At 41.0% G+C, this 24217-nt stretch overlaps 1 protein-coding gene across 2 annotated transcripts in view; it reads right to left on the minus strand.

Moving 5' to 3' along the window:
* Window positions 1-531: 531 nt before the first annotated feature.
* tlcd4b (TLC domain containing 4b) overlaps window positions 532-24217 on the minus strand; it is a 31936-nt gene continuing 8250 nt past the window's right edge. Inside the window, exons 3-7 of one of the 2 annotated variants that reach the window (XM_028823533.2) lie at window positions 21685-21774; window positions 10719-10777; window positions 9811-9905; window positions 4862-4935; window positions 532-1435 (exon numbers count right to left, since the gene is read on the minus strand). In XM_028823533.2, the coding sequence (XP_028679366.1) occupies window positions 1111-1435; window positions 4862-4935; window positions 9811-9905; window positions 10719-10777; window positions 21685-21774 (643 nt within the window). In that variant the 3' untranslated portion in view covers window positions 532-1110. The remainder of the gene's footprint in view (window positions 1436-4861; window positions 4936-9810; window positions 9906-10718; window positions 10778-21684; window positions 21775-24217) is intronic. The other variant, XM_051920407.1, reaches the window with a different exon arrangement.

Raw genomic sequence — 24217 nt, forward strand, 5'->3', positions numbered from 1 at the left:
TATTATGGTTTACTATATAAACTGTGCCGTATCAAAGACTGGATGAAAAATAGACATGGCTTCCTCCTGGTGGTGTTGTGAAGGATTGACACATGGTGATGTTGACAATTGCCCAACAGGAGTCACTATGTAGAAGGGAATGACTGCAGTAGAGACAGGCCTATAATTAGGCTATGTACTGTATATACTGTATAGCCATTCCCATTTCTATTTCTTTCCCCACCGACCTTTAATCTTAAGCCTGAGCCAGAACTCTTTAACCTGATGTTACAAACTGGCATAATAAAAGAATGATTGCTGTTGTAGAGTCAGTCATGGCAGTATAAACGACTCAAACTTGGGCTCACGGACAATGGATGCTGCAGAGGAACATGGTTAGTGTAGAGTGAATATGTTTCTTTTCTTCTGTTGAGCTTGATAGACCCTGACCCTTTCACAAATCCTTCTCTCACCCCCCATTCATTCCTTATTGAAACTCACTGGGAGGCAAACTCCCCAGCTGAATAGACGTGAAGGTCTAGAAGTACTTAATTGCCTTCTTGTTATCTCATTTTATTAATAGTTTCTCATCCTTTCTATATGACTAACACACTTTAAGTGTAGCAGATTCCCAAAAATCCTGTTGTGATTTCTGTAAGCATGGGAAAAGTGCTATATAAATAAAATATATTATTATTATTATTAATAATATTATTAAAAATACTGAGCAGCATAACAGAGCGAAAGGAAGTCTCAGTGCTTTTGTGAGGTAGGAATTCTCAGTACACCTTGCTAAGGTACTATGTTTTGGAATCCTAAAGAGGTAAACAGTGGTTAAAGTCAGCTTCACTATGATCATGTAGGACCCACCATTTTTTTTGACGTGGTATGGTTTCAAAGCCTTATAGTAACAGAGGGCAATTAATCAAAATTTCGGACACTGAATCCCAATAGTGGGTGCAGAGAGGGTGTTCCCCATGTCTTCTCATGATTGTTGCGCTTGCCCTTTACCCCACATGTTGAATCAGCTATGCTGATTTCTTTAATTCTGGAGACTCTACGGCCTGAGGCAGTACTTCAAAGAGTATTGCCCAACTGATACTAGGCTGGCATAGTTCCTAAATGTACTGCTCAGTCCTTATGGTTTTCAATATCAGATGTCTGCTTCTTTGTCCTCGTCGACTTGCTGCCAGTCAGCACACGATAGCAGCCACGGGTTATGCGGTACATCCAAATAATGTTCAGGACATCAAGACTCACACTCGACAAGATCCAGGCCACCTGAGGTCCAGGGCCCAACCTTTCAAAGGCAGGCGTGCCCACTGTAGACCACACACGACTGTAATAGGTGGGCATGACAGCAATCCTCACCACAAAGAACACCACAGCCATTGCAGCACCGTTGAGTACCACCTGGAGTCCTGATCGAGGGTAGGAGAGGACATCAAAGAACCATCTGGGGGACAAGGAAAAAAACATAGAAAATGATTAAGTATGAAAGAATCATAAAGTGATGATGACCACTTACTCCACCTACTGAGCGATGAATGCACTAAAATCGTGACAGAAAAATGGACCCTGCACCACTGATAAACCATAAGAAACTTTCACAAATGCAACCAAGCACTCAGATTTGTGGCCTTGTTTTGGTATTTGGAGTTAGGCCTGTGAGTAAAATTATCAAGGATGATTCCACTGACCATATTATATGTATCCACTGCTATCAATGGCATTGCCTGTGCACTTTACCTTCTTGTACTCATTTTCAATTAACAGAGTGAAACGAGCACCTTGTACACATTCCCCCGACTATGGTGTTGTACTCTGTAGCGCTTTCTGTGCACAGTTTGTCTTGAAACTACTCACTCACACCAGGCAGTAAAATTTATTTACACGCTCCTACTTCTTTAGCCTTGCATAACAAGAAAGTAGTCAGACATTAGGGGGATCTAGGAGTTTGTACTTTTGCACCACTTTCCCTCCCTCCATGTCACCTTAGACACTTTTTATTGTGAAATATCAAATGTTAAGGCACCATCACCCTTAGGCCGAGCTCTGGTCAAAGGTGTCAGCGCTAACGTTAAATCACGTAGTCAACATGTCTTCCAGGCACACTTAGCAGAGTTATGGACAGCAAGACCTGGTCAGCATTTTTGTACATGCACTTAAGAATGCTGGGATGCAAGTTTCTTCATGAACTCAGGAATCTGCTTCATTTAGTTTCACACTTTGTGTTTTACATTTTTCACAGTAATTCACGTTTTTTAAGCTGCTATTTGGTATTTTGCACCAACTCATTATATGACCAGGAGCGAGACACTTAACCTATCTGATTAGAGTAACTAGAGACAGATAAAAGTAACAGTACAACTGTAAAATATCTTGAGATGGTGTTTTCTATTGAAAGTGTTAAAGTTTTGCTGTTTTTGTGACGCACTCGTTCCCTTCCATCTTCTGTTATGTTTAAAAAGTATATCATTCATTTAAAATTTCAGTATTGTTGCAATATTAAGAGCCTTGGAATTGTTCCATCCATGAAACATCTTGCATCGCTATCTTCTAATCACAAATCCAACCGTGAGATGGCTAATATGAAAGCAAAGGGTGGACAGTGACCGATGGGGAGTGGACTTCTTTGCTTTCTTGGAATACACATTTATGGATTATTGTTTTTGCAGTTTTTGCTATGTGCCAAAAAACTACAAAGAGTTTTGTTTCTTCTTCTTCTTCTACTTTTTTTTTTTGTAAAATCTAAACACAAAGGAACTGCTTTTTGTCAGCCCCCACTTAAGACACTCCAGATGTCACATTGATCTTAATAAAGTGCCAAAGATCTACATATTTTGTTCATGAAATCGTCTCCTATTTACAGATTTTTCAAACAATTTTGATTTAGTGCCTGCAGATAAACAATGTTTGTGTAGGTTCATTCTTTTGCTTTTATTCATTTTTCTTTTTAAAGTACAAATTTAGTATTAGTGCCAGTGGAGTACAATTGGTCATATAAAGTGGATGTGAGGTACTCTAAATATATAACAATACTAATACAAGGGTTTTTCTTTACTAAAGTCGGTGACGCAGTATCTGGTACCCAGAGCTCAGTCTCATGTGTTAGTGTAGCTTTCCCAGTCCGCTCTTTCTATTATAAATCTCCAGTAGTGGGCAGTACATGTCTGTAATAAAAAGATTTGATCGGGGGATGCAAAGAATCTGAATTTTGTTGGTTGTGTTGTGACAAATTGGCATCAGATCCTTTTGCTGGAACAAATTGATTCCAAATGTTATAATAAGTGAACATTGGGTGCCAAATAGCCACTAATCCACAATCTTATTTATACAAACTGTGTTCAAGAAAATGGTGCTATTACAGAATGCCAATTTAGGAAAACATTACGTTTTAAATATGCAGTTATGTGATGCTGATTGTAATGTGTTGCACAACTGGCTGACTTCAAGAGCTGTGATGCATTTCTAAAAGTTAGAACTTAAACCATAAATATTATAAATTCTGGTGTTTCTCTTATCAGCATTTTTTGCTTTTCTTCAGAGTGATACCATCAATAGAGACATGTTCAGGCCCTTACCATACTTTCAGTAACATCAGGCAGAATGCAAGAACCAACACAGGACAGGATCAGGACACCAGTGTTTTGCAAGGAACACTAATTCACTCAAGGCCATTTGAAATCAACAATTGAAATCAAAATCTGTAATCTGCTTGTATTCAGGATACGAGAGGAAAATTTCACTACCTAGAGAAAAAAACTCACTCAAATTTGAGGAGAGGATGGAAACTGCACAGAAACAATGAGACAGTAACCAGGCCAGGAGGCAGCATCTCTAGCCACTGCAGCAGGTGATTCCGATTGGGGCTGGGAGATCAGTTGGGTTGAAACATAAGATACTTCAGCTAGGCTTGTTGAGAAACAGTGTTATTTATTACCACACCAGGTAGTGAATGGAAACTCATTTATATGGTTAGGCAGCCAGGGTTTACTTGGTGGTTGTAAGAGCCATTTCCTAGTTACATAAGATTCATAAATATTTTACTAGATGACAATGCATAATCTATGGGAGGTTCCTATAACCCACATAAGTTGAGTAGAATTGGTATATTCTTGCCATTTCTAACATCTCTGATTAAACAATATTCTCAGTTAGTGACCAGCCTTGCCATGTGTGAGGCATAGAGGGCACAAGGTTTTAAACCGTGCCCGTGCCTATGGACCTTTTCAGTGTGTGAAGTAACTCTAAGAAAATAGCGCTTATTTAAGTGCTGTGCCGTACGTTTAAAGCGTACAGAAGAAGAAGTTAAGAATCTTTAAGTATAGAAGAAGAAGTAAAGAACTTTTAGGTACAGAAATAACAAAAGTTTCTCAAGAAAAGCTAAGTTTAGAGAAGATACATTTTTCCCTTTTTTTGCCTTTTATTCTACGTGTGTAACTACTTTTTTCTTTATTTTTGTGTGGATTATTTGCTTTTAACTTTCACTAAATATTTTTTAAAAACAAACTTTTGGACTGAGAGATTTCTTTCGGCATGCGTTTTACCCGTGCTTGATCTCGCCTTATACTTCGGTGGCTACAATGGTATTTATTTGTTGCTTATGTTAATCCCCATGATTCACTTTCTTTTCTATTTGTTTTATTTAGAAAAATTGTATTTATTTATAGGTTTACCGTTTACTTAGTGTAAGCATATCACAAGCACTGTTTTAGTGAGCTTTAGTATACAGTAACAACTTTTGCGTTAAATGCATATTATTCAAGAAGTTATTTATTTATCCTAGGAATAAAAAAACTGTACCTGAAGTTCTAAATTGGGCCACACTCCAAAACTATAAAGCATAAGAGAACTTCAGACTGTTATCTGCTCCACTTACCTCTGATTTACAAATGGTGTTGACAGCTCTGATATGAGGCGAAAATTAGCAAAATAAGGCAAAACGCCTCGTCCCTGCAAACAGAGACAAAAAACAGGTTAGGAGTCATCTCTACAATAAACTGCTATATTTACTCTTTTAGTTGACATTTTTTATAAGATGTAGCTTAGTTTTCACATTTCTACAAAGGGAGCAGTGATAGGATAAAGTGATTCAGTCAAAGCCATAGCGACTGATAGTTGTAATATTATGTAATTACTGTTCATAGTGAACACAATCCCAAGGTCCCTTATGATTGCTCTATATTTTCTTCTACCAGGAGCAGAGACATTTACATGTGTAAAAATGGAGGAAATGTACTGAAGATAGGGCAAGAGATAAGAGATATTTTTTATTTATTCTATATCCATGTCTTTGACATGTACTATGGCTAGTATATATATATATTAGTGATGGATGGACCCCATTCCCTTACCTGAGCTGGAGTGCAATATAACAAACAGTCTGGAGATGGGCATGCAGGGGCACTACAGAACCTGGGGCATTGGGACTGGCAGCCCAGCAGCAATGGATGGGAACTCCTTGAGGCCAGCATAGTGAATAGACAATAAAAATACAGAAGTATACTCTTTCCTACTGTGGAGACCGAAAATGTGGGATAGTGGGAGATTGCTTCCCATGTATAGGTTACCCCAAACACTGGGTGGCAGAATCCTTTGTGGCGAGACCCTTTGTGGACACCCACAGGGCAGCATGGGAGTTGTCCCATAAGGCTGCCGTGTTGGATTCTTACCACCAGGGGGAGCTAGTTTGAGCAAATCATATCAAACCTAAAGGATTATTTTCCCTTTGAGGCTGGTAAAATAATTCAGCTGGCATTCTATTCTTTACAGTCCAGCTGCTCAATCACTAGAAAGCCAGCCTGCTTGCCAAGTACATTTAGCAGACATTAAGGCTAAGAATGAAAACAAAAATAGGACAGGGAAGAACGGGTTGGATGAGATTAGCAAAACCAGTCTTATTCCATTTAGCTTATGCGGGAGCCTTCATCATACTCACAAGGCAAAAAATTATATTTGGATAGGATAAGATAAAAGATGAGATACTAGTAATGGCATGAAAAGTTTCAGGCATTCTGGCATAACCTAGTAATTTCACCAGATGTTATCCTGCTGGACATTTGCATAGAGTTTTCCAGGTATAGCACAGCACATTTCTATGACTGGCAAGTATAGAAACCCATTTGATCACATAGTAAGAAGTCAGTAGTGACAACTGATCCAGGCCCCTTCTAGTTTTATACAGTGCCTTTCCATAGTGAATGCCATCAAAAGGTGAATTACGGGAAGGATATCAAGTGTTTTAATGTTTCTGCTGCTGGAAAGCTACCAGGTGAATGAAAGTGCTCACAGCTGCAGCGAATCACTGTTGGGATCTGATGTGTATTATTTTATATAACTGTCCCAAATCATATTTTACCTACAGTTCACTTTTTTGTATTTTTACAAAGTGAGTTCTGACAGGTAAGGTGTCATATTCTAGGTCACACAGTGGTGGCATTGAACTATCATCCTTGGGGGTTACAGTAGTGGGCCACAGTGAAAGGTTTATTTGGCAAAAAGAAAATTGGTTTTAATGTGTCTTGTCTGGTAGGCTGTTTATGTTATAATTAAAGGAGACAGAACAGACCATTTGTATGGTATTGGGACTGTTTTGAATTGATCTCCAAATCTAAAGAAGTAAATCAGCCTGGCTTAGAGGATGTTTCCCTCAACACCCTATATGATGGCTTTGTGGATTTTATTTACTGTTTTGTGTAGCATTTATGGGTGCTACAGTAATAAGAGCTCTCAACATCTATATTCAATAAAAGACCTTCTGAAAAAAGCCAAATTCCCTCCTGGGGTGAAATTATCTATCTATCTATCTATCTATCTATCTATCTATCTATCTATCTATCTATCTATCTATCTATCTACTTATGTTATTCAAAATAGTCACTAGAGGGAGTACATGCATGGCTTTGTGAAATTACTGGACTCTTTGGTTTCCACATTTGGACTTCAGTTTCTGGCAGAATTAATTTTCTACATTTTATGTACTGTTGTTTTGTATTTCACAAATAACAAAATTCAGGACAGGCTCGTAATCTAGCACTACATACAAAAAACTGAAAAGCACTAAATAAAAGTGAGCTTTCAAAAACTGCCATTCAGTTCTTCACGGTACTTCCTTTTGTTGTGAGTTAGAGATGAATGAATGTGCTGTGAATTTTGATTGGCTAGTCCATTTATTGTACTTGTTTAAAATTGTGTTTTACTTTGATTTCTTTTAATTTAATAACCCATTTCTAATCTTGACATTTAAGGCTGGCTCAGAGAATGCTATCAAGTGGCTTATAATATACCACAGTGTATGACAACTTTTTTTTAATTTTATTTTTAGCTAAAACTCCATGAATGCCATTAAGGGGTCTGTAGATTAATATGAAAAGCATAAAATATCACATAAAAAGCATATCATATTTCACAGATATATATATCAGGATTGCACAGGACATGCTGATGTTCTTTTTGTGTTTGGGGCTCAAAGCAGACTGGCAACCCAAGGTTTGCTAGGAAAAGCTCAAAGGTCTTTGAACTGGGTATGTGTCTGCTCCTGGAAATGAAAACGTTATTCAGTTAAACGTTAAGACAGTTAGTGTGAGCCCTAGTGTCTAAACAGTTAGATGAAAAATGGCAACGCCCCCATGCGTGACCCATTACAACCATAACAAGTCACTTAATCTCTCAATTACATAAATAAGGAGATTGGGGCAGTTTAGTTGGGAGTGTGTGCACTTTGGTTGGTGAAAAAGAATAAAATCACAGATCAAATTCCACCTACAAGTTGACTGTGTGTCCTTGAGTAAATAACTTCCATTGTCAGGGCTCAGACTCTAGAAATGTGGAAACAGTTAGAGTGAACCTGTACAACTAGACATAAAAATTGCTATATAAAGTCAGACGAAAGCAGATCCAGTTCCCACCACTAATGTCCAGCCTGACCCAGTAGGAGTCATTGAATCTGCCAAAGCTCAGATTGTTTAAATATGGACACAACTGCATTCCTCCTGTAAAGCACCTTGGGTGGTGTTCACTTTGATAAACTGACAGAATGAGTTCCAGCAACAGCTCTCGCTTACTGTGTGCCCCTGAAAAAATCCCAGTATTTGAAAGTCCTCAGATAGTTGAAATATGTAAACAATTGTTTCTAAACCTGTACCTTGTGTTTTAAAACCACTATATAAAATCAGAAAACTGCAGACCCAGTCTCATCTTCTTTTTGATTCTAAGATGACTTGCTAGTGGTAACGTTGGATAAAAATGACAACATTTGTAATTTATGAAAAAAGTGTCTTGAGCTACTTTTCACTTTAGAAAGATGCATTATTAATAAAGATTTTTTTTTGATTGATTAATGTAGTTATATGAAAGGCTGCTCGACAGCAGTCTGTGCTAGTTCTCAGATGCGCTCCTTGTCTCAGTGATCTTTCCCCATTCAGCCAATCTTATGTTTCACCTTTGCCCCTGCTGGAATATGTGTGTCATATTTCTTCAAGATAAGAGCTACCTGCCTCCATTAACCGTGATGAAGTTACTTGGCTATTAAAGGATCCACAGATATCTCAGGGCACGTGTGATGAAATGTGTGATAAAAAGCAGTAGAAACCTTCTCAAACAGTTCTGTCGTATACCTCTTTACAAAGTAAAACTAATTTAGTTTTCTATTTTACCTTTTGTTGTGATCACTACTTTTATAGTAGCTTTAAAAATAGTTTTTGTTATGTTTCACTAGCAATTGTGGACCCCCAGATCTCTATTGTGTAACTTGACTATCCCACTGTCCCTGATCACAAGTAAGAACATGTAAGCAATATGTCTGTAGCTGTAATATGGCTTCGCTTAGGGTTCATTATGAAAGGTGCTATATAGCAGAAAAAGACTGAAACTCCATCACCGTCTTAAACAAGTCACCTGGCTGGCCAATACTCTCTTTTCAGATATGTGGTAATTGTACCTGTATGGTCACTGTCAAATGCAATATATAAAGGATATATGCTCACACCTAACTCACTCACTGGTTCTGAGTGAGTCACTTGATGTATAAGCACTCATAGTGCTCATAGTGCAGAAATCTGATGGCAGCTGTATTATACTGTAAGGGTTTCTATTTGTTTTTTCACTATAGAAAGAACCTACATATAGTACAATGTATTATTTGACAGGTGGATTGGATAAAAGTGTTATTTAAAAAAATCCATTAGGTGTGAAATATACCATAAGCCTCCTTAATTAATAAAAAAAGAACATAATGACTGAGCTCAGGGTGAATGGGTAGTGCAGTGAACAGTGGTTCACCCTGCATGGACTGGATTTGATTCCACGCCGGTGTGTTGTTAGTGTGGAGTGTCCACATTTACCACAAGTTTCTTCAGACTATTCCAGTTTTCACTTACGTGCTAAAATTTCATACATTAAGTCGATTATTAATTCTAAACTGACAATTTTTTGGTGAATGTCCCGAAATGGACTGATACCCCATCTACTGATGGTTTTCTGCCTTTTGCAGGCTGCTGATATCTCCTACCAGATTAAGCTGGACCAAAAAATTAAAGGAAGAATGATTTAATAGGATTTCAGTCTGTACATATCCATTTCTTGAACATGCTTAATTTAATTCAGGGTGAAAGGAATATGGAGCCTATCCTTGCAGCTCCATGGAATTCAGAAGTGACCCTGAATAGTGCCATTCTATTTCAGATACTGTAATTCTTATTCAATAAGCAAAGAATACAAATAAAGGCAGAATGCGATTTCTCATTCCAAAAACTAATTTTCCTAAAGGTAGCATACAAAAACAGACTACAACAAAATTCTAAGAGAAATCTTTGGTCTTTTGTGCCTTACCAGCACATATCCATAGGCATATAGCGCTGCTAAGTGGTGACAGACAAAGAACCCATCTCCCATTGTTTTCCAGTGCATAGCCAACAGCAGAAGATCTGGAAAATGAAAGAAACTGATGAGAAGCAGCACAGGGATGAGAAGAGGGTGCAGCATGGTTGGGTCTAAAAGAGGGGCAGTCAGCATTATGTTCATTTGGATAAGTGTATTAGAACAGCTACAGCAAGGCAGTTATATTTGACATCTTTACACACTTCTCTTAGCAAATGAAAAGACCTCATAGGGGTGAGACACACAGGCATGGTTGGAGATTTTCAGCATCATTATGCAGAACCACAACTAATTTATATGAATTGTAGGTAATGGAAAAGAAGAACATTGTAAGAATGCAACACATCTACAGTATCCATTCCTTTCCTGTCCTGCTTATCTATTACTGGTTGTCAGGGCATTAGCACCTATCCCAGCAATACTGGGTATAAGGTGATAATATAACCACAACATGGTTCAGTGTCCATACATGTGAAAATATTGCATATTTTTAACTCTTAAAATATTGTTTTGAACATATTTTCAAGAGTACAATGCTTACTGAGGCAGGCGTCGTGAATTTTGAATGTTTACTTTTCTGTAATAGTGTCTACTAGGTGGACAATTCACATAAACACACCATTGCTACATTTCAGTGTAATTGAAATTCAACCACCTGGGGCACAGCCCGTCTACTTTGGACACTGTATGAAAGGAGAACTTCACCAATATTACTCTGATGGTAGGAAGAATCTGCATTCAACAACCCCCCCCCCCCTTTCTGGGCTTGTATATATCTCTGCCTGAAGAGAAGCACAAGCTTCTGCCTGCTTAGTGGTCACAAGTCTAAAAATGTTAACCAGACACCAAGTGTCACTCACCATATAAAAGGTAGCCACAGGTTATGGCAACATTCAGCTTCACAAGTCTGGGGTCACCCCTAAAAAAGAGCAGACATTGACATGTTTGTGCTTAACATGATTCTGATAGGCTGGTTACTTGGAGTGGTTGTTCTTCATTCTAACTGATGCTGCCTAACAGAGTTATCCAGTCCTCAGATATAACAACCAATCCCTCTCCTTTTCATCAACATTTTCTCCTTGCAGATACATTATTCCTTAAAATCCTAAAAACTGAACATACCCCTTCATCCTCACATTTTTGCCCCACATGTATAACAAAGTGAATAGTGACATCAGTACGTAGAGTCTAGAGTCTGATGCACAGGGTGAATACCAAAGTCAAGGTGTCCTGAGGTGGTTCATATGTGAATGTGTCAAAAAAAATGTAACACAAAATAAACAAAGAACAAAAACTGCATGCTTCTTTCTGTCAGTTTATTGTATATAACACCTTAAGGTACCTGATACACCATGTACATAAGCACCACCCAAGGTATAAGGTGCCTCGGGGTGCTGCATATATTTACATACTCCCAGCCTTTGAAACTAAATATACAGGTTAAATAACAAGGACGCCCTGTGAGGGCAACTTCTTAGCAACTGGGCGTGTTAAAAATGGACCTTTCAGTTCATTCCCATGAGAAACCAATGATATGTGGCACAAAAGGGGGCTGAGACCTATCCTTGTAAACTCACCTAATCTGAATTCCTCACCTACTGTGAATGATTATGACTGGTCTAAGCAAAAACACACATCCCAGACAGCTTTTATAAATGCAGGAGAGAGCAGGTACCATCAGTATGAAGATATGGGTGGAAGAAGTAGCCATCTACTTAAGCCAAAGACAATAGGCCATCAAAAGCAAATGAAAGAGATACAGAAAGTGAGAGAAGTGCAGAACTTGAACACTGACTTCTGTATCTTTCTTTTTTCAATATAATAAAGGTGAACAGAGAATCTTGAATTTTAATGCTCCGGATTGTTTTCTGAGTAACAGAGGATATACTCCAGTTATCAGACTGACTTTATTTTATAGTATATACCTATAAAATACTATAATTTTTATAATTGCAATAAAAATGTTCTGTTGTAGTACTTTGTATCAGTATTTCTGTATCTGGCAAGTCAACTAACCTGGGTTTCATTGTGAAAATGGAGGAGCCTTAACTGGAACTGCCACAACTTAGCCACTAGGGGGACACACTTCCAATATTATACTGTACATTCATTTTCAAGGTCAATTATGCAGTCAGAGCTGCAGGGAGTCAGTGCCTATCTCATCAGCATTGAGTGCAAAATCAGAACCATCTCTAGATGGCGTCCCAGTCCATAATGGGGCACAATTGTTTACATTTTACATTTATTTTGCAGAATATACTTCATAGAGAAAAATATTGTGACAGTGATGTAGGAATGTCATTATTGAATCCATTACAGGACTGTATTTGAGCAAGCAGCATGTTGGTAGGATGCACGGTTGGAAGCCCAGTTATTAATATAAAGCATTCACATTGTTTTACGATAATTTTTAACAGTGTGTATCTTTGTAATATTTTTGCACTGGTATAGGGATTTCTCCCCTTAACAAAAAAATCATTATGTCTTTGGAGAAGGGGCTGCACATACGCAGCCACTGATAACATTAACAATGTAGGTGGTAAACCCATAAAAGTGCATATCTCCTGTCGCTGCATTGTAAGACACCAAAGAGGCAGAATACAATTTTTTCAGATCACTACAATATAAACACTGTTTGGTTTTGGTTGTTACAGCTGTTCTTCCTCTAAATAGTCAAGTATGATTGTCATCTCAACGCTCCTCCAGAGGCCATGAGCAACCAAGGCAGGGCTGATCTGAGGACCTTGCTAAACCATCCAATCGGTAGTAGTGATGAGCGGTGTGTACTAAGGACAGGGACCTTACTTATTGAGAATTCCCCATTTGTGGGGAACGATTGAAAGCCCTGGTCCCCAACATAAATGGGGTTCAATGGCTTACCCATGCCTGTTGGCGCCAGGTAGACACATGTTGATCCATTCAGAGTAACATGCATTGCAACCCCAGACATCACAGACCTGTTATTGCTCTAACTGATGTGGCTGAAAGCCACTTGTTCCTCTAAGTAGTTACCATCTGACATTTAAAAATCAAGATGTGACGCATCTGCTTGCATATATTTTTTTCCAGCAGGACCTCAAACAGGTTCAGTGATTTGGTCAGGATCAAATAGTGAAGAAGAAAATGTCAGTCTTGTGGTTTAAAGTCCATTGCTAAAGTAATTACAGTGTAAGCCTGAACAAGCCTTTTCGTGTGATGGTTCATCATGCATCCAAAAGAAGTTTATTTGCTCTGTTCTTGTGCAGCACTCTAGCATATCGTGGACAGTTATTCATTGTTGAGGACACAATATTCACAGTATACAACTTGACACAACTTTCACTTGATTTTTCATCATCTGTCCAAAATAAACCTGTTCGTTCTGGCGTCAATTGTATTATTATTTACTATGAAAGGTGCTACATTCATAACTACAGTTTGAATTTGAGATAATCTTTTCACCTAATGACTCATGCAGTTTAACGTGAAAAAGTGCAAATTGCTACATGTGTGCAAAATAACATCAATTATAAATACAAGATGAGAGATGCTGTCTTAAAGGAAGCAACCTCTGAAATGGATTTAGGGGTTTATGCTGACACATCATTTTCATCATCTAAACAATGCACAGAAGCTATTCAAAAGGAAAATAAAATGTAAAGTTAAGTCATAAAAAGTGTTCAATATAAATAGACGTTATGCACCAGTGAGGCCATATCTGGAATACTGTGTGCAATTCTGGTCTCCATGCTACAATAAGGACGGCTGTGCAGAGAGTGACCAGGTGCATCCCAGGACTTAAGGACATGCCCTACCCTGACAGAGTCAGAGAATTAAACCTTTCAGTTTCCAGCAGAGGGAGCTCTGTAAGGACCTAATCTAGACCTTCAACATTCTTAAAGACATTGATAAAGCAGATCCAGCAGAATTCTTTTAATTAAACAGTGAATCACATACTCGAGGACAATGGTGGAAAATGAGGTGAAGTGTATTTAACACTAAAGGCAGGTAACACTGATCTGAAACAAAATACTGAGACTTGGAGTTGAAGCAGAAGTCTTGATAACCTTTAAGAAGCATCTGGATGAAATATTGGGTCAAGTGAGCTATTACCTAAACAAACAAGCGATAAATAGACTGATTGGTCCCCTCCCCTTTCTCAAATTTCTTATACATGTATTCTTATTTATTCTAGATAAGAAAGTTATCTCCTGTATTATTATTTGGCACCACTCACTAGGAAAAGTGCTATATTCTTGACACACCGATCATTATTTTGTGTAGCCCTTTTCACTTAGTGCTGGATTATTTGTCCAAAATAAACAGGCTGTGTGCTTTTAGTAGCTATGGACCTATCACTTTGGATGTGTACTACATAAAATCAAAAATAGATTGTCATTTCGAGAAAGCCAATCCACCTACCTTTTCTTAAATTGTCAAAAACAGTGGTGTTCAAACTCAGTCCTGGGGACCCACTGTGCCTGCAAGTTTTTGTTCCAAAGAGATTTTGAATTATTTGTATTTTTGCTATAGCTTTTGTTGTTTTTCTCTTGTTTTGCTCTTTTTCAGTGTAGTTTGCTCCTTTCATTGTATTCCAATAATAACAATTTAAAACAAGCAGAGCAGACACCTGGACAGGTAACACTGAATGATTAAAGGCTGAAACTACTTCAGCCAAGTGTCAGACCCTGTAATTAGTAAAAAATGGACTAAATAACCAGAACACCTGGAAAAGCAGAATGAAAATCAAGATGAAAATATTGTTAAAAAGTAAAAAAAAATACATTATTGCCATATAACTGCTTGATACAGTTTAATAAAAATTGACCAAACTTATTTATGTAATTTCTACATTGACTCAAAAACACAGGAATTGGGAAATAACAGGCTAGGATTAATTAAGGCTTAATTAGGCTAGGTGTCCAAATAAAAACAGAAGTTGGTTGGAACAAAAACCTGCACCCACAGTGGGTCCTCAGGACTGAGTCTGGGAAACATTGGTCTAAAATACGAATGTGTGTCTTACACATGTACTGTAACACGTGCTGGTGTACACTCTAAAGCTGTTATATGAAGCAAAGGAATATTGATTGTTGTTTTTATTTTCCTTATCCCCACTGCACAAGTATGAATTTCTATACATAATCGTCTGTGAGGGGTTCCAAGCTGTGCAAGGTGCTATACACTATCCAGACATAGTGGTCTGTGCAAGGGTTACAGGTGGACATCCACTCATTAACAAAACTGTATGATAAGCACAAGCCTGTCAAGTGCAGGAGGGGGACCGAGTGAGATTAGAGATATGTTGCCACCCCTTCCCCCAGGCCTTGGTCCTCTCCCTCTCTCACAGAACTGAATGCCAATGAACCACTTTCCTACTAATCTGGTTGAGAGGGGCTAAGACGTATCACATGGGGACTTTTTGTTGCTGTTAAAGGCTTGTTTGTTTGCAAAGAATGAGTCTCTTGTCTTTGCGGTGGCAGTGTCTAATCCTGAACAGGCTGAGTGAACTGAACTCACAGCCCCCTGCATGAAAGGAAAGCTCAGCCATTCATTGTGGGGGTGTGATGCTGCTCTGGGGGCAACCGTGGTGCTACATTCCCAGCACTACATGGCAGAGAGAGACAGACAGAGATTAAAAGGGAGTAGGACAGCCAGGGGGAAGTGGAAACCAGGGACATATGCATCCCAAAATGTATTTTTAAAGTTTCCAGATAAAATATAAAATTATTAGCGAAACAGTAATGAATTATTATTATTATTGAAGTGGCTGCCCAGCTTGTGTGTGGGCAGTGTGGAGATCCTTCATGCTATAAAAGATATTACACACTGTTTACTCATATGTATTTAGTTAAATTATATAATAATAGCAATAGTACTAGGGTGGTGTACCCTGTTAGCCATTATGAATGTAGTGAGAAGTCAAGCAAAATGATCCCTTTTATTGGCTAACGTAAAAGATTACAATATGCAAGCTTTCGAGGCAACTCATGTACATCTCGCCTGAAGAAGGTGCCTGAGTTGCCTCGAAAGCTTGCATATTGTAATCTTTTACGTTAGCCAATAAAAGGGATCATTTTGCTTGACTTCTCACTACATTCATAATAGCAATAAAAGTTATTTAAATTTGAATCAGAGAGAAATAAACATTATGTACACATTTATCAGTTTATCTTTTCTCAATCAGCAGCACAATAAGGTGTGTGGTTTTCTCTTCTCTGTATGCACACAGTGCATTGGGGAAAAAGAGAAACACATATCAGGAGAAATAAGGAAATCTTCTCAACTGCAATTTTGCAGGAGGTGCATAGTCACTGAAAATAGATTATTCTATCTTGTAGCTCGTTGCTGGCCTAAAAATACACCAAAACACTTCAGAATGGGTGGTGGAGAATAAAACACTGAAACGTTAGTAAAAAAAAAATGAACTTGATTGGACTTTTCATCCTGCTTTAACATCTTTAAACAAACAGCAGGAACAAAACGACAGCCCGTCATTACAGCACAAGTCTTAGTTGGAACAAGTTACTTGTTTGTGGCTGAAGTCTTGGTTCTTCCTCTGTGTCTAGGTGGCTTAGTTCAGAAAAAAAGAGGTCCAAAGTCTGGACTTAAAGAATTCCAACAAGACAGTACTCAGATTTTACACCATAATGATAGTAATAAAGACAGTGTGGAAATATTATTTACAAACATTAGTGTAGTTAACGATACAAATTAATTTCTGTTCTCTCTCTGTTTCTCACTGCAACCAAAATATTCAGAGAAGTTCTTGGTTATATAAAAGGTTTTTTGCTTGACTTTACCTTTTTTTGTATTTCTGGATAAAGTATTTACATTTCAAGAGGACTTTGTTTCACAGCTCTCATTACACCTACAATTCCTCACACAAGATAAAATGCAAGATAAACTTCAGTCTAAATATGTAAATATAGAAAAAAATGACATATGTCTACATAACCAATATAAACATGCATCACATTTATGTACTAATTATTGATTACATCTGTTGTACTCTACTGACCACTACCACTGTTTGACCAACTGATTTTCCAAAGATGGTGATATATAAAAATCATTAATTGTACTCCAGATGTGTTGCTTTCTGTGAAGTGGAGGCACAGAGTTGTGTTTTATATCATAGGGGTTTCTCCCTGGAAATTTCAAGTTAGGTTGCCTTCTACTGGCTCAAGCAATGTAGTGTAAAATGCAAGTTCAAATTCAATACTACTTATATAGAGGACAATGAGGTTCTTCCTTGCTTGTGAGACAAACTTGCAATATGCTGCCACAGTTTAAAGTCATGATCTATTCAACCATATTGCAAAAAATAAGCTTGACGGGTTAGCCTGTCATTGGCAATAAGACAACCATTCTGAGATTCTCTTTAAAGGTAAACAGAAATAAAAATGACAAAGTCTAGGAAAGATTAGTCCATCCATCCATTGTCTCCCGCTTATCCGAGGTCGGGTCGCGGGGGCAGCAGCTTGAGCAGAGATGCCCAGACTTCCCTCTCCCCGGCCACTTCTTCTAGCTCTTCCGGGAGAATCCCAAGGCGTTCCCAGGCCAGTCGAGAGACATAGTCCCTCCAGCGTGTCCTGGGTCTTCCCCGGGGCCTCCTCCCGGTTGGACGTGCCCGGAACACCTCACCAGGGAGGCGTTCAGGAGGCATCCTGATCAGATGCCCGAGCCACCTCATCTGACTCCTCTCGATGCGGAGGAGCAGCGGCTCTACTCTGAGCCCCTCCCGGATGACTGAGCTTCTCACCCTATCTTTAAGGGAAAGCCCAGGACACCCTGCGGAGGAAACTCATTTCAGCCGCTTGTATTCGCGATCTCGTTCTTTCGGTCACTACCCATAGCTCATGACCATAGGTGAGGGTAGGAACATAGATCGACTGGTAAATTTTTACCACGACAGACCGATGCAATGCCCGCATTACTGCGGATGCCGCACCGATCCGCCTGTCGATCTCACGCTCCATTCTTCCCTCACTCGTGAACAAGACCCCGAGATACTTGAACTCCTCCACTTGGGGCAGGATCTCGCTACCAACCCTGAGAGGGCACTCCACCCTTTTCCGGCTGAGGACCATGGTCTCGGATTTGGAGGTGCTGATTCTCATCCCAGCCGCTTCACACTCGGCTGCGAACCGAACCAGAGAGAGCTGAAGATCACGGCCTGATGAAGCAAACAGGACAACATCATCTGGAAAAAGCAGTGACCCAATCCTGAGCCCACCAAACTGGACCCTCTCAACACCCTGGCTGCGCCTAGAAATTCTGTCCATAAAAGATATGAACAGAATCGGTGACAAAGGGCAGCCCTGGCGGAGTCCAACTCTCACTGGAAACGGGTTCGACTTACTGCCGGCAATGCGGACCAAGCTCTGGCACCGATCGTACAGGGACTGAACAGCCCTTATCAGGGGGGCCGGTACCCCATACTCTCGGAGTACCCCCCACAGGATTCCCCGAGGGACACGGTCGAATGCCTTTTCTAAGTACACAAAACACATGTAGACTGGTTGGGCAAACTCCCATGCACCCTCCAGGACCCTGCTAAGGGTATAGAGCTGGTCCACTGTTCCGCGACCAGGACGAAAACCACACTGTTCCTCCTGAATCCGAGGCTCGACTATCCGACGGACCCTCCTCTCCAGGACCCCTGAATAGACTTTTCCAGGGAGGCTGAGGAGTGTGATCCCTCTGTAGTTGGAACACACCCTCCGATCCCCCTTCTTAAAGAGGGGGACCACCACCCCGGTCTGCCAATCCAGAGGCACTGTCCCTGATGTCCATGCGATGTTGCAGAGGCGTGTCAGCCAAGACAGTCCTACAACATCCAGAGCCTTGAGGAACTCCGGGCGTATCTCATCCACCCCCGGGGCCCTACCACCAAGGAGTTTTTTGACCACCTCGGTGACCTCAGTCCCAGAGATGGGGGAGCCCACCTCTGAGTCCCCAGGCTCTGCTTCCTCATTGGAAGGCATGTTAATGGATTGAGGAGGTCTTCGAAGTATTCCCCCCACCGACCCACAACATCCCGAGTCGAGGTCAGCAGCGCACCATCCCCACCATATACAGTGTTGACACTGCACTGCTTCCCCTTCCTGAGACGCCGGATGGTGGACCAGAATCTCCTCGAAGCCGTCCGAAAGTCATTCTCCATGGCCTCCCCAAACTCCTCCCACACCCGAGTTTTTGCCTCAGCAACCACCAAAGCCGCATTCCGCTTGGCCTGCCGGTACCTATCAGCTGCCTCCGGGGCCCCACAGGACAAAAGGGTCCTGTAGGACTCCTTCTTCACCTTGACGGCATCCTTCACCGCCGGTGTCCACCAGCGGGTTCGGGGATTGCCGCCACGACAGGCACCGACCACCTTACGGCCACAGCTCCGGTCAAGCTGCCTCAACAATAGAGGCACGGAACATGGCCCATTCGGACTCAATGTCCCCCACCTCCCTCGGGATGTGGTTCGAAGTTCTGCCGGAGGTGGGAGTTGAAGCTACTTCTGACAGGGGGCTCTGCCAGACGTTCCCAGCAGACCCTCACAACACGTTTGGGCCTACCACGCCTGACCGGCATCCTCCCCCACCATCGAAGCCAACTCACCACCAGGTGGTGATCAGTTGACAGCTCCGCCCCTCTCTTCACCCGAGTGTCCAAGACATGTGGCCGCAAGTCAGACGACACGACCACAAAGTCGATCATCGAACTGAGGCCTAGGGTGTCCTGGTGCCAAGTGCACATATGAACACCCCTATGCTTGAACATGGTGTTCGTTATGGACAATCCGTGACGAGCACAGAAGTCCAATAACAAAACACCGCTCGGGTTCAGATCAGGGGGGCCATTCCTCCCAATCATGCCCTTCCAGGTCTCACTGTCATTGCCCACGTGAGCATTGAAGTCTCCCAGCAGAACGAGGGAGTCCCCAGAAGGTATGCCCTCTAGCACTCCCTCCAGGGACTCCAAAAAGGGTGGGTACTCCGAACTGCTGTTTGGTGCATACGCACAAACAACAGTTAGGACCCGTCCCCCCACCCGAAGGCGAAGGGAGGCTACCCTCTCGTCCACCGGGGTAAACCCCAATGTACAGGCTCCAAGTTGGGGGGCAATAAGTATACCCACACCTGCTCGGCGCCTCTCACCGGGGGCAACTCCAGAGTGGTAGAGAGTCCAGCCCCTCTCAAGGAGATTGGTTCCAGAGTCCAAGCTGTGCGTCGAGGTGAGTCCAACTATATCTAGTCGGAACCTCTCAACTTCGCGCACTAGCTCAGGCTCCTTCCCCTTCAGAGAGGTGACATTCCACGTCCCAAGAGCCAGTTTTCTGTAGCCGAGGATCGGACCGCCAAGGTCCCCGCCTTCGGCCACCACCCAACTCACACTGCACCCGACCTCCTTGGCCCCTCCCATAGGTGGTGAGCCCATGGGAAGGGGGACCCACGTTGCCTCTTCGGGCTGTGCCCGGCCGAGCCCCATGGGTGCAGGCCCGGCCACCAGGCGCTCGCCATCGAGCCCCACCTCCAGGCCTGGCTCCAGAGTGGGGCCCCGGTGACCCGCGTCCGGGAGAGGGAAAACGCCGTCCAAAATTGTTTTTCTTCATAGGAGGTTTGTTTAACCGCTCTTTGTCTCATCCCTCACCTAGGACCAGTTTGCCTTGGGTGGCCCTACCAGGGGCATAAAGCCCCGGACAACAGAGCTCCTAGGATCATTGGGACACGCAAACCCCTCCACCACGATAAGGTGACGGTTAAAGGAGGGGGGAAAGATTAGTATTGTCAGTAAATGTTTTAAAGTCAATTGCTACTACTGGCTCTCTATGTGAACCTGAATGAGTCACTTAACCTTTCAGTGTTTGTGTTGTTGAAATATACATATATATTCTATATCTGTAGACATAAAATGACAAAATAATGATAACCATGCTCTCTGAACCATAGACTTTCATATCAAAAACAACTCCTATATTAAAGTGAAAGCTGGGTGTTGATGTATTGCTTCCCGAAGAAATAATCACCACAACATCTGTATTAGCCACAAATGGCACTAAATAAGCCATTGACTGCTTAATAATCACAGATCAGGCACAGGTTCAGAAGAAGCACATAATGATATTATTTTTTTCTTAGGAGACTCATATCTTTTAAAGTGAATAGTGACATCCTTTATATGTTTTATAACTCTATGATGGCCAGTGTGGCGTGCTGGGGTGTAACATCACTTCAAAGGCCCACTGAACTTAACAAGCTAATTAAAAAGGCAGGCTCAGTTATGGGATACACACTGGAACGACAGGAGGAAGCGGTGAAGGGGAGAATAAGACAAAACTGACAGCCTTTATGATAATGCTGTACAACCTTTCTCTGATGCACTAGCATTGAGTACTTTTATCCAACAAGTTATTCATTAGATGTGTGCCATTAAACCCTATTGGTGCTCCTTCATAATAGTGAAACTCTTTTATAGCGCCTCACTGAGACTGCACTCATAACATTAGGCAAGTCAGATGTTTTCTCTTCTTTCTTGTAACTCTTGAGTGTGCTTTAGGATTTTTGTTCTTTGTTATAATATTTCTGTATTTCTTCAGCTTCTGTAAAAACTAAATTTCAATCTCAGGACCAATAAAGCAACATCTATCTATCTATCTATCTATCTATCTATCTATCTATCTATCTATCTATCTATCTATCTATCTATCTATCTATCCATCCATCCATCCATCCATCCATCCATCCATCCCCGAACTAAAAAGAAACAAATGCTTCACAGTAAATGTTATATGAAAGATCTGTCAGTGCTTGTCACTTTATTCATATGGAAGATGCACTGAGACACTAGACTTACCAAACTGGATCTTTATTCACAGCTTCATCAAACCACAAGATGTAAAGGCAGAGAGTTCCCACAATTAGAGCATGTACTGTGGACACCAGCCTGGAAGACAACATATAATCACAGTATTTTACAATAGACAGTACTATTAAATTAAAGAAACAGATCATATATAAAGCAGTAGAAAATGTCAGTTTTCTTAGCCTGCTACCCAAGCAAAACAAAAAAGCAACACAAAAATGGTCACACAAGGATATACGGTTAAATTGTGTCTTCTTCTTTTTGGTCAGAGTCACAGAGGGTGAAAGCAGTAATGCTCATTAGAGAGAGACCCACCATGCAGGGGGGTGCCATAACATTGCAATAGGATAATAATAATATAATGCATGTATTTATATAACTCCTTTGCCATGCTCAAGGCAACTTCTTAAATTAGTTTACATTACAATTATTTACATAGTTATTTTATTTCATTTTGTTTTATATATAGCTGAACAGACAGGTTAAGTGACTTGCTCAGGGTTGCACAATAAACCACAGGCTGGGACTAAACCAGCAATCATGTTGTTTTAAAATTCAATCCATTACCCTTCCTAACACCAGACTGCCTCCATGCTGTCTTCACTTGCGGATTCTATTGGAATAGCCTTAATTTTTATTGCAGGTAATACAGCAAAGTATAAAACACTACTTTAAATTTTTCCATAATTTTAGCTTTCCTGAGCTTTATTATTTATTTATTTATTTATTTATTTTTTGAGTACCAAAAAAGCTCAGCCTTTGCCGACAGAGGAGGAGTTTTGTGTGCACCAATTAATTCTCTTATCCAACAGCATACAGTGCATCCGGAAAGTATTCACAGCACGTCACTTTTTCCACATTTTGTTATGTTACAGCCTTATTCCAAAATGGATTAAATTCATTTTTTTCTCCAGAATTCTACACACAACACCCCATAATGACAACGTGAAAAAAGTTTACTTGAGGTTTTTTCAAATGTGTTAAAAATAAAAAAATTGAGAAAGCACATGTACATAAGTATTCACAGCCTTTGCCACGAAGCTCAAAATTGAGCTCAGGTGCATCCTGTTTCTCCTGATCATCCTTGAGATGTTTCTGCAGCTTAATTTGAGTCCACCTGTGGTAAATTCAGTTGACTGGACATGATTTGGAAAGGCACACACCTGTCTATATAAGGTCCCACAGTTGACAATTCATGTCAGAGCACAAACCAAGCATGAAGTCAAAGGAATTGTCTGTAGACCTCCGCGACAGGATTGTCTCGAGGCACAAATCTGGGGAAGGTTACAGAAAAATTTCTGCTGCTTTAAAGGTCCCAATGAGCACAGTGGCCTCCATCATCCGTAAGTGGAAGAAGTTCGAAACCACCAGGACTCTTCCTAGAGCTGGCCGGCCATCTAAACTGAGCGATCGGGGGAGAAGGTCCTTAGTCAGGGAGGTGACCAAGAACCCGATGGTCACTCTGTCAGAGCTCCAGAGGTCCTCTGTGGAGAGAGAAGAACCTTCCAGAAGGACAACCATCTCTGCAGCAATCCACCAATCAGGCCTGTATGGTAGAGTGGCCAGACGGAAGCCACTCCTTAGTAAAAGGCACATGGCAGCCCGCCTGGAGTTTGCCAAAAGCCACCTGAAGAAAATTCTCTGGTCTGATGAGACCAAAGATTGAACTCTTTGGTGTGAATGCCAGGCGTCGCGTTTGGAGGAAACCAGGCACCGCTCATCACCAGGCCAATACCATCCCTACAGTGTAGCATGGTGGTGGCAGCATCATGTTGTGGGGATGTTTTTCAGTGGCAGGGACTAGGAGACTAGTCAGGATAAAGGGAAAGATGACTGCAGCAATGTACAGAGACATCCTGGATGAAAACCTGCTCCAGAGCGCTCTTGACCTCAGACTGGGGCGACGGTTCATCTTTCAGCAGGACAACGACCCTAAGCACACAGCCAAGATATCAAAGGAGTGGCTTCAGGACAACTCTGGTGAATGTCCTTGAGTGGCCCAGCCAGAGCCCAGACTTGAATCCGATTGAACATCTCTGGAGAGATTTTAAATGGCTGTGCACCGACGCTTCCCATCCAACCTGATGGAGCTTGAGAGGTGCTGCAAAGAGCAATGGGCGAAACTGGCCAAGGATAGGTGTGCCAAGCTTGTGGCATCATATTCAACAAGACTTGAGGCTGGAATTGCTGCCAAAGGGGCATCGACAAAGTATTGAGCAAAGGCTGTGAATACTTATGGACATGGGATTTCTCAGTTTTTTTATTTTTAATAAATTTGCTAAAACCTCAAGTAAACATTTTTCACGTTGTCATTATGGGGTGTTGTGTGTAGAATTCTGAGGAAAAAAATGAATTTAATCCATTTTGGAAAAAGGCTGTAACATAACAAAATGTGGAAAAAGTGATGTGCTGTGAATACTTTCCGGATGCACTGTATAACTAAATGCTGAATAACACACAACACAAGGTGATTTAGACTCTTAATGCTGCCCTTTGGAAAGGTTTTAAGTGATTATTAACCATG

Source organism: Erpetoichthys calabaricus, chromosome 17 (genome assembly GCF_900747795.2).
Source record: "Erpetoichthys calabaricus chromosome 17, fErpCal1.3, whole genome shotgun sequence".
NCBI classification, from domain to species: Eukaryota; Metazoa; Chordata; class Cladistia; order Polypteriformes; family Polypteridae; genus Erpetoichthys; species Erpetoichthys calabaricus.